Source organism: Perna viridis, chromosome 6, assembly GCF_037379345.1.
Source record: "Perna viridis isolate PV_CMFRI_1.1 ecotype Kerala chromosome 6, ASM3737934v1, whole genome shotgun sequence".
NCBI lineage: Eukaryota > Metazoa > Mollusca > Bivalvia > Mytilida > Mytilidae > Perna > Perna viridis.
In genome coordinates, this window is record NC_142450.1 from 20,044,116 (window position 1) to 20,061,153 (window position 17,038).

Consider the following 17,038-nt stretch of genomic DNA (forward strand, 5'->3'; position numbering starts at 1 on the left):
TGAATAACCAAAATATAGTAACGCATTAAGATTTAACGCAAGTTCCTTACCCTAGTTCAATCTACGCTTTCTTCAACACTCGTGATAATATTTTGATTATTCACTCTCCATTAAATTAAACTAAACTTAGACACATTACTATCATACCAATTTTTATTTTAATTTACATATCATAATTCCAAATATAACGTTATGCAATTCCTTTTGATAAGAAAATTTAAATATTTTGAAGGATTTTTGTACTTAAATATGCTAACCATTTAATTTGGAGACCTAGAAATCGACTTCTTATTCAAAATATTGAAGTTGAACAAACACTTGTGTGTGATTTAATTTTATGCACACGTCAAGTACAATTAAAAAGATTCGTATCGATAAAAGGAATATACTTCCTGATTTATGATTATAAAATGGAAACGTTCTAATGTCTGCCTATTCAGGTACGTACGTTTATAATAGTATAGGTTTCTGATGGGGTGAATTTGACAGCAATGTATCAGATATGTCTGTCAGTATCGGTAAACTATTCATTTTAGTTGTATTTATTCAGTATCATAGTCTTAAATAAAAACATAGGGAATATACAGAAGAAGTTGAGAGGATAAATAAATCCTTTTGGTAACATATCACTGAAAGAGCTAATCTAACCTCATTACGAACACATGTACACAAGTAATATAACTGAAAAAAAACATAATATGGTATGGCAGAAAAAATATCAACATTTCCAAAAAAATTATTACGGGGTTAGAAAAAAAACTAATACTTGTAATATGATATTTTGCAACCTTATAACAGATATGTGAGTGTTTTGCATTGGAACTGTACATGTGTTTCACAAAGTTATCAATATATTTGTAGCTGTTGTCTGAAATCTTTCACTCTATAAAAAGATACACAGAAACTCACTTATTATTATATAGATAGCGGTGTTTTATCGACTGTTCGAAATAATAATTCACACTGTGAAATAATACGATAATTTCACTCTCGGATTTTTTCCGCCAAGCATCACAACTTGATATCAACCCGCCAATCATAGAATTTGAAATTCATGTAAAAAATTCCGATAAATTATAAAGATAATCTATACGATAAATAGGATAATCAATTGTTTGTCGTGAATAACCAAAATATGATCACTCGCGTAAAGAATACCGGAGGATTTAACTCTTCTGCGGAACAAGTTCTCACAGTACTTAAATCAAAGCGTTTTTTTTTTGTGCTCGTTATAATGTTTTGATTATTCGCTCTTTCCAATTAATTGTCCTATCAGTATATTTAAACAGAGGATCAGCAGAAGTTACAATAAAAAATTCTATAGGATCAGACAATGTTCTTGAAAAATTAAGCTGATATTTAAATTTAAGAGAAACTCTACAGACTATAAATATAATTCAATTATCTGTACATTTATATCAAGTGTGGTAATCTAAGATTTTTCGTAAAGTGATAAACAATTTCATTCAACATCACATCTAAAAAAATAGATATTCAATCTACCTTAACATAATATATTTTGTTTTTGAAGCAATTGTGCTAACCAACAAGCCAGTTACAGTACCTGTATGGGATAAACTTCCCATTTTATAGGGTATGGGGCAATGGGGCATGGGGAATTGGAGAATGGGGGATGGGTCAATGGGGAATGGAGGATGGGGCAATTAGGCATGGGGGAATGGGGAATGGGGAATGGAGGATGGGACAATGGGGAATGGGGCAATGGGTAATGTGGCATTGGGAATGGTATAAATGAATAGGGGAATGGGGCGAGGGAATAATTTGGATTGGTCAATCAAACAAATTGTTCTGCCTTTTTTTCGCAAGCAACGTACATATCATAATAATTTTTCAACAAGATTGTTTTGGGGTAGTTTTAATTATTACAAGTGTCGCAGTTCATTATTCGTTAACATTAAAAAAAATATTAACCGGAAGTACATTTGTTATTGATTGAAAATGTTCGCGAACATACGATTTCTAAACGTAAATTATTTTTTTCAAAATTTATACTGAAATAATTTTGTGTCGCAGACACTCGTATGATTTTAATATTGACAAATTAAACATATTAACCAATAATAACAAGACCATTAAAAAAATAATGATGAAATGTTTATTCCCTTAGCTTTCAATTGGCAGAAATATATCTTTCGTCGCAACCTCGAAAAGGATAACAATATTGCCGTTTGTAATATTTTATACAAGACTGTTAGACCATGATAGGAATTAAAACTGTTCGCATCCTAACAATATGCAGAAATGTGCAATTTTTAAGTAATTGAACTGAAATCAATATGTCAAAGCCAAACATATGATGTCTTTTTTTGACAATTTTTACATTTTAAACCATAAAATAAGACCATAAAGGTAATTTCAAGAGTTCGCACTTATTCAATTTGCAAAAAATATCTCATTTTCAAGAATTTGGTCTGAAATATATGTATCATAACCATCAACATAATAATGATATAGACAATTTTAACATTTTTTACAATCTTTATAGACTAATAGGTATATTCAAATTGTTCCCCACACATACACTTTGCAAAATATGTCTTTTTGGAGATTTTTGACTGAAATATGAGTGTCGCACCCAGCAACCGGATACTATTTTTGCCATTTTTAATATTTTTAACAATAATTTTGGACCATTATTGAAATTAAAATTGTTCGTACCCATACAATATACAGAAATATGCCATTTTTGGGAAAATTGACAGAAATTGATGTGTCAAAGCATCCCACATGATATTTTTTTTACCATTTTAACATTTTAAACAATACGATAAGACCAGTAAGGATATTTTAAGTGTTGGCATTCATTCAATTTGCAAAAAAATATCTCATTTTCAAGAATTTGGTCTGAAATGTATATATCACAGCCATTATAATATAGACAATTTTTTTTAATTTTTTTACAATAATTATAGATTAATATGTATATTAAAAGTGTTATCACACATACACTTTGCAAAAATATGTCTTTTTGAAGATTTTTGACTGAGCGTCGCAACTACCAGCCGGATTCTAATATTGCCATTTTTAATATTTTTAACAATAATTTTGGATTGTTATTGAAATTAAAATTGTTCACACCTTTACAATCTGCAGAAATATGCCATGTTTGAGAAATTTGCTTGAAGTTAATGTATCAAAGCCACACACATGATACTTTTTTGTACCATTTTAACATTTAAAACAATAATATAAGGAAGACCAGTAAGGATATTTTGAGTGTTCCTATTCATTCAATTTGCAACAAAAATCTCATTTTCAAGAATTTGGTCTGAAAATTCATGTATTACAGCCATCATCATGATAATGAAATAGACAATTTTAACAATTTTACTTTAATTGTAGATTAATAGGTATATTTAAATTGTTCCCACACATACATTTTGCAAAAAATATATCTTTTTCAAGATTTTTGACTGAAATATGAGTGTCGCAACCACCAACCGGATACAAATATAGCCCGTTTTAATATTTTTAACAATAATTTTGGACCATTATTGTAATTTAAATTGTTCACACCTTTACAATTTGCAGAAATATGCAATTTTTTGAGAAATTTGATTGAAATAAATGTATCACAGCCCATACATAATGTTTATTTTAACAACTTTAATATTTTAAACAATTAGTTAAGACCATTAAGGTAATTATAAGTGTTGGCACTTTTTTAATTTGGAAAAATATCTCATGTTCAAGTATTTGGTTTGAAATATATGTATAAAAACAACCAACAAAAACCTTATCTGGACAATTTTAACATTTTTAAGAATAGTTTTAGAAATCAATTTCATTCACAATTTATACATATATCTATATTTTTAAGAATATTGTGCATGATTATTTTTTATGCAGCTCGTAGTGTCGATAATACATGTAAACAATGTCGCGTGATTTCGGTATTTCTCGAACTTGCCGGTGAGATTCTAAAATCAATATTGATTGCACAAAACAACTTTCTGCATCGTTATCCGTTTTATGTGTTTGATAAAACTTTACTTTCTCTTTAAGGAATGGGGGGAAGGCATTTGACAACGGGAAGTAAGTCGATGCGATGGGGGATGGAGCAATGGGGAATGGGGCTATAGGGAATTAGGTAATAGGGCAATAGGGGATGGGGCAATGGGGGATGGGGAATGGGGCATGGGGCAATGGGCAATGGGGTATGGGGCAATGGGGATGGGGAAAGGGGAAGTTTATCCCATACAGGGACTGTTTTATGATGAAGAAATGTTTTAATAGATATTGTTATATATTATTTTGTTCAGCTACAGTACATACTTATAATATGCAGTATCTTGCAATAACTTTGTAATTTTAGGCTGGTTTGTCACTGGACAACCATGTGCTAATGCAACAAGGAGAGGTATGAAATCTTAGATTTAGAATAAAATTTATTTGTGAAAAATGTTTTAAAAAAAGTCGGTACACTTAAGTAGCAGTACACCTAAGAATCACGCAGTAAGTGATTTATCAATGTCAGACATTTGAACCAAATTGACTTGCAACATGTTGGATTTGATGGAAAAACAATAATTAAAATAAAAGAATGAAAAATATTTTCAACCACCAATTTTTGGCCTAAAACACAAAAACATAACAATTTGAATGTATTTTTCATATTTAATGGTTGAAGATTGTCAAAATAAATAATTATATTAATGAAGTGTGTCTAAAGGAAAACAATTTACAATAAAGTATATAGCATTATGATGGGTTTAGATCTGATTATCATAGCAACCAAAATTAGTTTTCAAAATTTTTGACAATTTGAAATATACGAAAATAGGCTATGTTCATACCCGTTTTGCCTAGAGGAGAAAGACGATATTATCCAAATGCATGGATGTGTAGTAGGTGCTCTCCACTGAAACATATCAAAAATAAAAATATGTAGCCTATCTTTGTTTTTTGCCCCTTTGGACCAGAAAACACCCTGATAAAGACTTTTATTCTTCATAACGCTTTTCATACAAACTTTGTCCAGACCATACCTTTTTTTTTCTATTTTGACCTATACTTCTAACATTTGGTATGTTGGTATATCTCTCAGGACAGAATGCCAAGTACAAGAATGACCTTTGACCTGACCTTTCACCTCAAGTTAAAAACATACAAATTTTGGCCAAATATAATACATAGTTTTGTCTGTGCCATTACTTTTTGGTCTTTTTACTTAGAAATCTGATCGTTGGCAGTTAAGTAAAACACACATCAAGGGAGAGAGTAAAGTTTTAGGTAGGTGACCTTGATGTTTTACCCGGAGGACAAATAACATAAAAAATTTGCCAAAATACCATAAAAATTTTGTCTTGGCCATAATATTTTTGTGTCTTTTTACCTTGATATCTGATATTCGGTATGTAAATAAATCACAGTAAGGTAGAGTGTAATGTTCAAGGTAGGATGACCTCTGACCTTGACCTTTGACTTCAAGGTCAAATGACATACACAATTGTGGCCACATACCATACAAAATTTTGTCTGGGCCATATTTTTTGTCTTTTTACTTACACATCTGATATTTGGTATGGGGTTATATTACCTGAAGGTCAGGCTTCACGTACTAAAATGGTTGACATTTGAACTTGACTGTTGACCTCATGGTCAAATAAAGTGCCAAATACTGACGCTGTTCATACAAAATGTGTCCATACCATAACTTTTTGTCTTTTGATCTAGATCTCTAATATTTAGTATGTTGGTATATCCTCTCAATGTGGAGTGTCGCGTACCAGAATAGATGAAATTTGACCTTAACCTGTAACCTCAAGGTAAAACAAGATTAAATAATAGATTCTGACATTTGGTATGTCGGTATTTCAAGCCAAGGGAGCGTCCTGTACCAAGGTGTGGGACTTTTGAACTTGACCTTTGACCTTATGATCAAATGACATACACACTATTGACTTGAGTTAATAACTCATTTCGTGCGATATTTCACTTCACAGTATGTCATAAATGTAAAGAATCACTTGCCATTTATCACCTTTATACAGGCCTTGTATTTTGCAAAATTCACAGATGTAGCCGCTTTTGCAGATAATGACATGATTTTTACTACAAGTTAACCATGATAAGTTACAGGACAACTTTATGTTTGGTTCCGCTTCGATGATTTTACCGAAATTACGGGCCTTGAACTTATCAAAATTCACAGAAATTATCGTTTAAAGGACTTTTTTCTAAACGCTTGCAGATTATAACATGATTTGTGGTACATAAGTTCAACATGATAAGTTACATGTCAAGTATACAATTTGTCCCGCTACGACGATATTTACTTTAGATTAATCAAAACAAATTAATCAAAGTCTGCTATTTGAAACTAACATTCTGAGTAACAGAATTTAGTTAGAAGAGGTTTGTTTTCTTATCGTATACTTAAGCTAATTTTGGACGAAGGTCAGTTTGAGCTATTGACATCACTCTGTGTTCGTTGTAGTCGTCGGTTGTCATTGTTAACTTTTTCAAAAATCTTTTTCAAATTTTATTTTGTTGCGATTTTTTCTAATGCCTAAAAGATCATTTTCAGAAATCTTTTTTAAATTTAATCTTATATATCTACGCGCATGTTTATGCCTGTGTTCCAACATAGCTGAATAGGGAAAAATTTATTACGGAATATGCCAAAGAAGACAAAATCTTTTTTTGCACTTTTGGTATCATATCTCATCAAATATAAAAGACAGGATCATATAATTGAAGTTACACCCTGATGCATCAAGGATATTGAATCAACATCCAAATGAAGGGAAGTATCTGCAGCCTATATTTTACATTTCATTAAATCCGTTAAAGTTTACTTCTGATCTCATGTATTGACAATAATAAGTAGAAAGATCATGTAAACTTGTTGACTATATTGTATAAAAGTAGTTCGCATTTTACAACTATGCAACTTATTCGTAAATGCCACAACAAGATGAAATGTATAATTTTGGTTCATTTATAATTTATAGGCAGCTACAAGTAATAGATGTAGGGTATCTGGCCAATAAACAAACATTTGTTATTCTTAGCTCACTTGACCAAAGGCCAAGTAACCTTATGCAATCACTTGGCGTCCTTCGTCATCGACAGATTTTCGAAATTCTTCTCCTCCAGATGATTGTGCACAAAATGACCGTTTGGATTTATGATCGGTATAAAAACATAGCCACCGTTACTAAAAAGAACATGGCGGTCTAAAGACATTTAAAAAAAACATTGCCTTTAGCTAAATTCTGGCAGGGGATGATATTGTTCAGCATCAAGAGACAGACCTATGTCGAAATTCTGCAAACGATATTTATAACCTTGGTAGGTGGTATGACCCCTAAAACAGCTTTTTTGGCATTCTTCGTACATGTATGTACAACTTTTAAATTATTCTTCTCAAAAATCATTTTACAGAATTCATTGAAAATTTGCATAATTGTTCTGTAGGATATTCCATACAAAATAACTATTGGGATTCTTGATCCATGAGAAAAACATAACCCCTGTTACTAAAAATAGAACATAGGGGTCAGAAAGCAATTTTTTTGCAAAAACAACTCAAAGGTTTTTGCCACTAGCAAATTTTTGCTGATTAATATCGTTCAGCATAATGAGACATACCTATACCGAATTTTTTAAAACAGTTTATCATTTGATTTAGGAGTAGCAGCCCCAAAACAGTACTTGCCAGTTTTTGCATGTGCAACTTCATAAATCTTTTTCTCTTAAACTATTGTACACAATTCAATGAAAGTAGGCATATTTGTTCCTGAGGGTATCCAACACAATATGACTGTTGGGACTTTTAATGCGTGAAAAAACATGGCCGTCGTTACTTAAATATATTATTGGTGTCAGAGGGCAGTTTACTTAAAATTTGTTGCCTTTAGCGAAATTTTTGCGGAGTTATATTGTTCAGCATCATAACACCGACCAATACCGACATTTTCGGAACGATTCGTCTACTAATTTAGGAGCTCCTGAAACAATTATTATTTTTTTCACATGTTCATGTATAATTTTGAAAATCTTCGTCTCTAAAACCATTTAAGATCAGGTAATGAAAATAAAGCATACTAATTCTTTAGTGTATTGTGCTCGAAATGACCTGTGTTTTCAATCCATGGAAAAAAATATAATGCTACCCATACTAAAAATGTAACATAGGGATCAGAAGAGTTTTTCTTATATGATTCAAAACTGTTGGCTTCAGCAAAATTCGGGTTCAGGTCATAAAATGCTTTTAAAAACATTTCTTGCATTTGACTTTTCAGTTAATTTTACATTGGCCTGTCTCATGTCAAGTTCTTTTAATAAGCGAATGGTAAACCAGATGAGCGATCCAGGCTCTCTTGAGCCTCTAGTTATCCATTTATTTTAGCGGAAATCAAAAGAATGTAACCCAGGGGCATTTTAATAAGAAGGTGTGCATTTCAGTAAAACATGAGCTCAAAAATGGAAATGGGATATAATGTCAAGAGTTAATCAATAAAAACAAGAAATATTATTCTTGGGTCTAATTGAATTTTCTCAAAATACAGAAATCAATAAAAGTAATTGACATCTGTCCTGATTAAGTCTAATTCAAAAGTTGGTATGTTATTTGACCACTCTAGTACGTGACGCCTCGCCTTGAGACAATATAACCCCATACCAAATATCAGATGTCTAAATAAGAAAACAAAAGAAATATGGCCCGGACAAAATTTTGTATGGTATTTGGCCAAAAAATGTATGTCATTACACTCTACCTTGATGTGATATATGTCAAAGGTCAGATATCTAAGTAAAAAGACCAAAAAGTTATGGTACAGACAAAACTATGTATCATATTTTGCGAAAATTTGTATGTTATTTGCCTTTGAGGTTAAAGTAAAGGCCAAAGGTCACATACTCTGATACGCAACACTCTGCCCTGAGACGATGTACCAACATACCAAATATTAGAAGTCTAGGTCAAAAGACAAAACAGTTATGATCTGGACAAAGTTTGTATGAAAAGGGTTCAGAAGAAGAAACATCTTTTTGAGGTGTGAATGATTGCAGGTCCAGATGAGCAAAAATAAAGAAATGTTACATATTTTTATTCTTGATATGTTTCAGTGGAGAGCACTTACTGCATGTACACATCCATGCATACATTTGAATATTATCTTCTTTGTCTTCTTGACAAAACGGCTCTGCACGTATATTTCAAGAATTAAGAATTCTGGTTGCTAGGGTAACCAGATCCAAACCAATCAGATTGTTTTGTACTTTATTGTAAATTTGAATAAAAGACACACATCATTAATATCATTATTTGAGAAATTTCCACCATTAGAGAAAAATAATTATTTCAAATTGTGACATTTTTGGGATTGTTAGGTCCTAAATTGGTGGTTGCGAAGGAGTGGTCGTTGCTATGGTAACGGTGAAAACATATTTATTTTTTTCATTTTATTTATTGTTTTCCAATATATCCAACTCATTTAAAGTCAATTTGGATAAAATATCTGCATCAATAAATCACGTACAGTGAAAGTTATATGATTCTTAGGCGGGCTGCTACTTAAAAGTAAAAGATGATATAGAGAAAATAAGTTCAGATATTTTAAAAATATTTAGAGACCCATGTTCATGAAGCGACTATCAATAAGATTTATTCAAGGATAAACATGTGCTAAGACCATTGACGAACCTCATAATATGCAATTTTGTCCCAAATTTGTTTATTAGTTCACTGCTATTTCTATCGCAACAATTAGTGACCAATTTGATGTGAAACTTGTGCATGGCGTTTTAGCTATTGTCTCTCATGTTATTATCTTTTTTCTATTTGTTTCAGCTGCCGATGTTTGTTCAACAGAAAGTATGCAACAAGCCGATGGTCAGAATAATATAATTCTGAAGGCAGACTCAAACCAAAATTGTTCGTGTAAACTATTCATATCACAGCAAACAAACGATTGGAATATAACGTTTAGGAAATATGACAATTCTTTATCATCTCAACAAACTTCGTATGGTTGTGGACTTCTTGTTCACTTCCTCTGCAACAACGATTTGTTCTATAGCGCCGAATGCGCGATGGGATACAGAAAATACCTTCTATCCAAAAACAATACGATATATATCATAACAGTGAAAGCAAATGGAACGTTGCCTGAAGGATTTGGATACTGCATAGAAATAGTGAACGGTCAGATTGCTTATATCAATACATTAAAATTAATTAATCATGACCTTTAACAATTTCGATCTACCATAATACATTACAACCGTATAATTAAAACAATAAAATAAAAACGTTTTAAGAATTAAAAAATATTCGAAAATAAAAAAACGGAAAACATGTAATGCATTATCACTTGTCATACATATTGGATTCAAGTCATTCTCCATCGGTGAATAAACAACATTATGAATCTATTTTTTTTTTTTGAAAATGCAGAAAATGCAGAAAAGAATATAAAATAAATCAGCCATCAATACCAATATGTTGAATGATGCATTGTTTTAAAAATTCAAGTGTTAATCTCATTGACGAATTTCCAATTTACTGCTAGTTCCTGATCCTTAATGCATCCTTTTTCTAGAGGCGAGTTCTGCAGCAGATAAACTTACCCTTGAATGCAAATCACACGCTTACGAATCAACAAAAACATTGCAAGCATTATCTACTGATACCTCATTGGATTTTACAGAAATGCAACGAGATGAAGGTTGTATTCTAGTAGAAATGATTATCACTTCATGAATTTTGTATGCACTTTACAAAATATGATGGTTTGTGTAATGAATTACTCATTATCACATATCAATCAAAAGAAATCTTTGTAGAACTCTGAAAAAGAAATCTATGAAACAATAATTTCAAACACAGAACACACACCAAAACAACGGCATGCTAATTTTAAATCAATTGGATTTAGAAATGTACTGTTGAATCCTTTTTATTCAGTACTCTGATTTTCAGGTTCTTTTGATCTTGTTACCTCTGTAGCTGTCGGGATATCTGTCGTTTGTATTTGCCTTGTGTTATTAACAGGTGGGGTCATTGTCATTTGTATAAGAAGAAGGTAAGAATAGTTTAAAACAAATAAATGTTGAGGATTTACTCTTCAAACCTAAATTCCAGAAATGATGCCTTTGCTCAGATCAAATCACCAAATGTCATAAATATTAAAGATGCATTAGCTGCCAAATTTGTTCAGGTTTAATTCTACTGAATTTTGCTGATACAATGAGATTAGTTTGTAGTAATGCAATTGAAGCAATCAATGTCGATAATACCTACAGAATATTGTGAAAAAAACGGTTTTTTTTATCTAATCAAAGAACATCGATAGGTCTGATCTAATTATTGTTCGCCATTACTACCAAAGATTACCGACAGGACATTCACCAGGTTTAAATTTTGTTACCTTGGTAAAAATTTACAATAACGGATACACAGGTAAGCATGTGTCTTGTTTTCATTTCATTTCATCTATTTCTTGATTAGTTTTCAAATAAATAATGACCATGTTTGAGCCGCATTATATCACAATACGTAAATTTCAAAAGGATCCTTGCGTTATTTTCGAACTTTTTCTTTTACGGATTGAGTCCTTCGGTCTTCCTTGCGGTTGAATAACAACTTTCACTTTGTAATCAGATTTGTTATTAAAGAAGCGACCCTTACAATACATGCGCGGATTAAGGTCACCAGAATTCACATGCATACGAACTTATCTATATGGATTTTTTGTCTTGCAAGACAATAAATATATAGACACCTATTTCATATATTTAATGCATTTCATTTGTGGATATCAAATGAAATTGTACAAGAAAAGTACAATTTGGTAGAAATCATTCAAAATAAAGGCATATTTCGAAAGAAACAAAAAGTTACGAAAATGACAGCTAATGCAGCTTTAAGTACTTCCGGAAAAGTCATATCATTATTCCAAGATGATTCCAGATAGATAGCAGTGAATGTATCTTAGACATTGATTTTTTTTCAAAATATCCAACTGTCGTCAAATGAGATTGTTACCAGCGCTTATAAATGAACCACCACGCGACATTATTATACAGAAAAGTAAAACAACTTTCCAACAAAAGAAACACAAATAAACAGCAAAAAAACCAAACAAACAAACAAACAGTCATATTCAATATTCAATATTGTGTACAAATGTTTCAAGGAGTTTCTCTCATTAAGAGACCTAAACTTATAAAAAGATTTAAATCCAAAACATAATTTGCAAACAAAATGTACTCAAAACCCAACAATATCGAAATTTGAAGCCAAATCTAGTAACGGGCAATGCATGGAATGATTCCTGCATAACCTATGACACGAATGATATGATTTATGAGCTGATGGAAAAATCAAAGCCTGTACATCTAAAATATCACACAATACCTAGGCTCGAATTCTGCGGTACTGTTCTTGCTATCCAGGTTGGAAAATATGTATATTTACCTGAACTTTACCAAATATTTCTGATACTGACTATCCGTTATTTTGTCCGCAAATGATAAGAGATTCTACAAGATCTGCCAATTAAAGTTTGTATTACAAAAATTGCTTCCATAAATTTAGATTCTCATGTTTTCATAGTGGAAGTTACAAAATTAAAAAATAAAAAAAAAATAAATTAGTCATCACCACAGGTTTATTGTCGTCATCAAGAACTAGTGGATCGTTTCGGTGTGTCTGTCTTCACCATGAAATATGATTTGTTCCACGTTTTCCTTACTCTACCCTGGAGTTGAATTTTTATGAGCAACTCGGCAGGTGTTTAAAAAAAGCAGCGGACGCTTACCCTACCGTTGCACCTGGTTCATGCTCCCAGCTTTTATTGGAGTCCAAGTTGCTCATTTTTTCTTGTTGCTTGTATGTATTAGTTTTGTTGTTTTATGTTTTTGTTGTGTTTGTCCGTTTTCTATGTCTGGTCTTTGTATCTGGATAACATTCCTATGATGTCTACTAGAATATTGTTTCTTTTTTATTAATTTCTCACCTTGTTAAAAATGTGGCTAAAATTCGAAAATAAAACTTGAATGCAGAGTAAGTCAAAACTGACTCGACGCATTTCGTAAGGAAACTAAAAAAATGTCATTCGTGCAAATGAAATAGAGTCTTTACAACCGATCCCAAAGGACAGTGATATACTTTACCTTGATCAATTGTTGGATAGGAATGAAAGTCTAAAGGTAATAGACTCAAACATTCGTCAAGATCTTTTGGCGAGAAGAACCCAATCTTTATTCTAATGAAAAGCCACATTGCATAACTGATTGTATTACATTGTCACCGCAAGTGTGCAATCAAGAACTACATCTGACAGAAGGGCCAGTTAGAAGCTGTGGGTATTGGATAACTGGATGCAAGCGGCTAGTCTACTCAATTATTTCGAACTGTGTGCTTCTTCGTAAATTTCGTGGTAGCTTCATGACTCAGAAAATGGCTGACTTGCCAGAACCTAGAGTAAATTTTTACCTCCGTTCTCATATTTAATAATTGACTGTTGTAGTCCTTGGGACACAGTTACTCTTAAACCCGAGAAGGAAGCATAAATTGGAAATGCTGGGTTGTCTTGTTATGTCGCCTTTCATTTGGAGCCGTTCAAATAGAGGTTATAAGTGTGAGTACCTCATTTCTTTTCAATGCTTTTCGAAACGTCATCTCTATAAGGAGTCAAATAAAAGTGTTCTTTGCCGACAGAAGAACAAAATTTATAGGACGATACAAGAGCTTAGAATTCTAGCTAACTTTCCTGAAGTTTAGTTTTTACTTCAGAGCTATGGAACGATTTGGAACTTTAATACTCCATATTCTCCCCACATTGGAGGTGAGGTTCGTAGGAACGACTTATTAGGTTAGTCAAAAGTATTCTTGCAGCAATTTTGTTCAACGAAAGACAAAAACATCTTACACGCGAGATTCTGTGTATATTTATATTTATGGCCGGAACACATATCATGATGAATTCCCACCCTTCAATGAGTGTTCCATGCGATCCAGATTTACCGTGTATTTTGTCTCCTACCTTATTACTGATTTTCAAGTGTTGCAACTCGATACATTTACGTATAAGTAGAAATTTGCTGAAGTTCTCACAAATGAAATATGGACTCGTTAGAAAGAGAATATTTACACATAACAAACTCGAAAAAAGTGGTAATACATGCAAGATAGTATTATAGAAGTTGAACCACTCATTGAGGATGTGTTTCTTCTACATGACAATCTTGGCCGCAATGTTTTTATAAGAACTATCATGTTAAATCATGTGTATATTCGATCGGTCGTACAACTTGTGTTTTTGCATAGGGAGGTTATGCAATTTTATTATAAAAAATATTAGATTTTTGAATTGCATTGTTAAATTGCAGCAATATTTCATATCAAACGAGGGTTTTGATGAAATTAGTATTAAACGGGGCGCATGCTGCATGCTTACGGACTTTTTGTGGGTTGGCATAGGTTTGATGTATACATGTTTTTCATTTATGTGTTTTCTATAGATTAATTACCTATTTTTCACTTTTGTAAAATTTAGTTTTAACAGAATATCATTTGAGTACTTATCTAAGATTAACACTTCACCGTAGTATTAGTACTGGTTATCTCCCTTTGTTTACATGTGTGATATGTCCAGAATTAAGAACCATTATGTACCAAAATTTTTATTTAAGAATTCTTGTCATCATCTATTACAAATGTACTATGTAAAGTGCATATTCAGCTTTATATTTAAATTTTGACTGTGTATTTGTATTTTCTGTGATTTTTTTTATGATTTTGAGGGTCTTTGAATCATTTTAGTTATTTAAAGTAAAACGTTAAATTTTGGTAATTTGAGTAATGAAATCTTACACATAAAAACCACATACAGTTAATATTTTAATTTAAGCTTTACCTTAACTAGTAAAAATTATTGCTTCAATTTTCAAGGTGATAGTTTTCATGGTTCTATTTTAATAACAAACATATTAGTAGTGAAACAATGGAAAGTACCATTTTGTAAGATTATTTAGCTCTTTTTATATTTTTTGTCTTTTTGTTGTAATTAGCATTTCTTTTGCTCTGTATTATTGCTGTTTACCAGTACGATTAACTTCTCTGCATGTTATTATAGACATGCTCAATAAAAGATTAAAATGTTAAGTTATCTTGCAAACTTCTCGGTAATACGGAATGCCTAATAAGAATCAAACTAGTTCAAAGAATTTAATATTTTCTTTATATTTTCGTTTTTTTTTAATTGATGTACAATATTGCTTGGCAATTTGTATAATGTATCATTCTTTTTGTTACAGATGTTATTTCAAACAACAAGTACCATCAATGTATGAGCAACAATTCGGAACTTTAACCCTCCAACTTTAGATAATGTTGCTAACAATGGTGTAGGTCTATATTGTGATCTTTCTTTTACAAATATTCAAGAATATTATAAAGAGACTAACATTTATGAGCACAGTAGCCCTTCATAACAATTTGTTTGTGAAGAGTACAGTTAAGACCAGATTGAATTAAAAGAACTTGACAACATCTTTTCTTCTGCACAATAATTTACTTGAACTTTCAGCCTTGCATACAATTATAGCTATATTACTTTTAGTATTAACAAAATAACAAGGAAAAAAATATGAGAAAGACAGGATGTCGCCATTTTTAAGGCATCATACACGTGTATAATGATATAATGTATAATGATGTATTCATGTCCTAGTTTTAGACATACACAAGGCTTAATATTAAATATTGAATTTTTAATTGTTGCATATGAAAAGGAAAATGTTTACAGCATTTATGAACTTTTTTTAAATATAGTGAAAACAATCGAGAGAAGATCAAAGCATACTAAAAAAGCAGACAGCAAATAGTGCACCATGACAGAAATTAAATTAAAGAAGTCAAGGATACCCTAAATACAATACATTAATTAACGACACAATAAAACCAACAGGTTCTTTACAAAGGTACTTTATTCCATGTTTTACGACGATCGCAAAAATGATGCATTTAACTTTCTTCTAAAAACCTGACCTACTACAAATAATTGAAATTTTGCACAATAAATATTTTGACAATGGCTACGCACGCATCACCATCAGCCACGTGCACCTATGACTGTTTATTCTGTTTTCAAACTAAGAATGAGTGTTAAACGAATTTCGAACTAATGTCAATTATAAAGTTTGATATACTACCAGTTTTATAACATGTTCTCATATCGTCGCAACACCTAAGATCATTAAGGGATAAAAAATCATTTACATAGTTGAAGTTGAAATCAAGATAGAGTCGTATCATGCTTTTATTAAGAATTAATTTCTGAACAAATCGGTATTAACGAATAAACCGAAATAAACGTGTTAGCTAGACAACGCATTGATTATTCAGTGAAGAAAATGTTAGATATATATTTCAAAACAAAAGTTGTTAATTCCCCAAGTTACATGATATCTTTCAAAAAAATATATTTTTTTAGCCCATTTTACGGAGTTGTTCGCTTTATAGCTTATAGCACTTTGTTATCAGTGATTCTTTCCTCGTATAGATAAATCTAGAAAAAAATATTATTTTGAAGATACTTCAGCTAGTTGAAATAGACCAGTTCCAATTTCAATACAAATCTAGCTAGGCCAGTGAGTAGTTTAGATAGCTTCTCAAGGTAAAAATCTGCCCTACATTATACCAATGTGTCCTACTTAACACCACAGAACACCTGTGTGATCTTTGAACACTGTCTTTCGATTTTGAGTAGCTGTCAATTGTAAGGACATTAACCTTTAAATGTGCCATCCAACATCATAATTACCAGCTATTCAAACATATAAGACATCATCCAAAAGGTCACACATATGTTCTCTGGTAGTTAAATTGGACACAGTGGTATAATGTAGGGTAAACATCTACATAAAGAGCTATTTAAATTACTCATTTGTCTACCTAAATTTGTTATGAAATCGCCAACCTTCAAAAATAGACCAGAGTGTCGACGAGTCATACATGACGCTCTTTTATGTTATTGTAAAAGAAGAATTAAAAACTGAA

General features: G+C 31.5%; 1 protein-coding gene across 4 annotated transcripts; it reads left to right on the forward strand.

The window, feature by feature from the left end:
* The first annotated feature begins 286 nt into the window (after positions 1-286).
* On the forward strand, positions 287-15,754 carry LOC148613997 (uncharacterized). 4 transcript variants are annotated; one of them, XR_015923532.1, is made up of 7 exons: positions 287-440; positions 4,337-4,381; positions 9,824-10,177; positions 10,575-10,700; positions 10,955-11,057; positions 13,293-13,850; positions 15,295-15,754. XR_015923532.1 is itself a non-coding variant. In XM_088587720.1 (6 exons), the coding sequence occupies exons 1-6, from the start codon at positions 425-427 to the stop codon at positions 13,330-13,332; spliced, it is 684 nt and encodes a 227-aa protein (XP_088443846.1). In that variant the 5' UTR covers positions 287-424; the 3' UTR covers positions 13,333-15,258. The 4 variants fall into 4 exon arrangements, 3 of the variants coding, with proteins under 3 accessions (XP_088443846.1, XP_088443845.1, XP_088443847.1); XM_088587720.1 differs by lacking the exon at positions 15,295-15,754 and having other exon boundaries at positions 13,293-15,258; XM_088587719.1 differs by lacking the exon at positions 13,293-13,850 and having other exon boundaries at positions 292-440.
* The last annotated feature ends 1,284 nt before the right edge of the window (positions 15,755-17,038 follow it).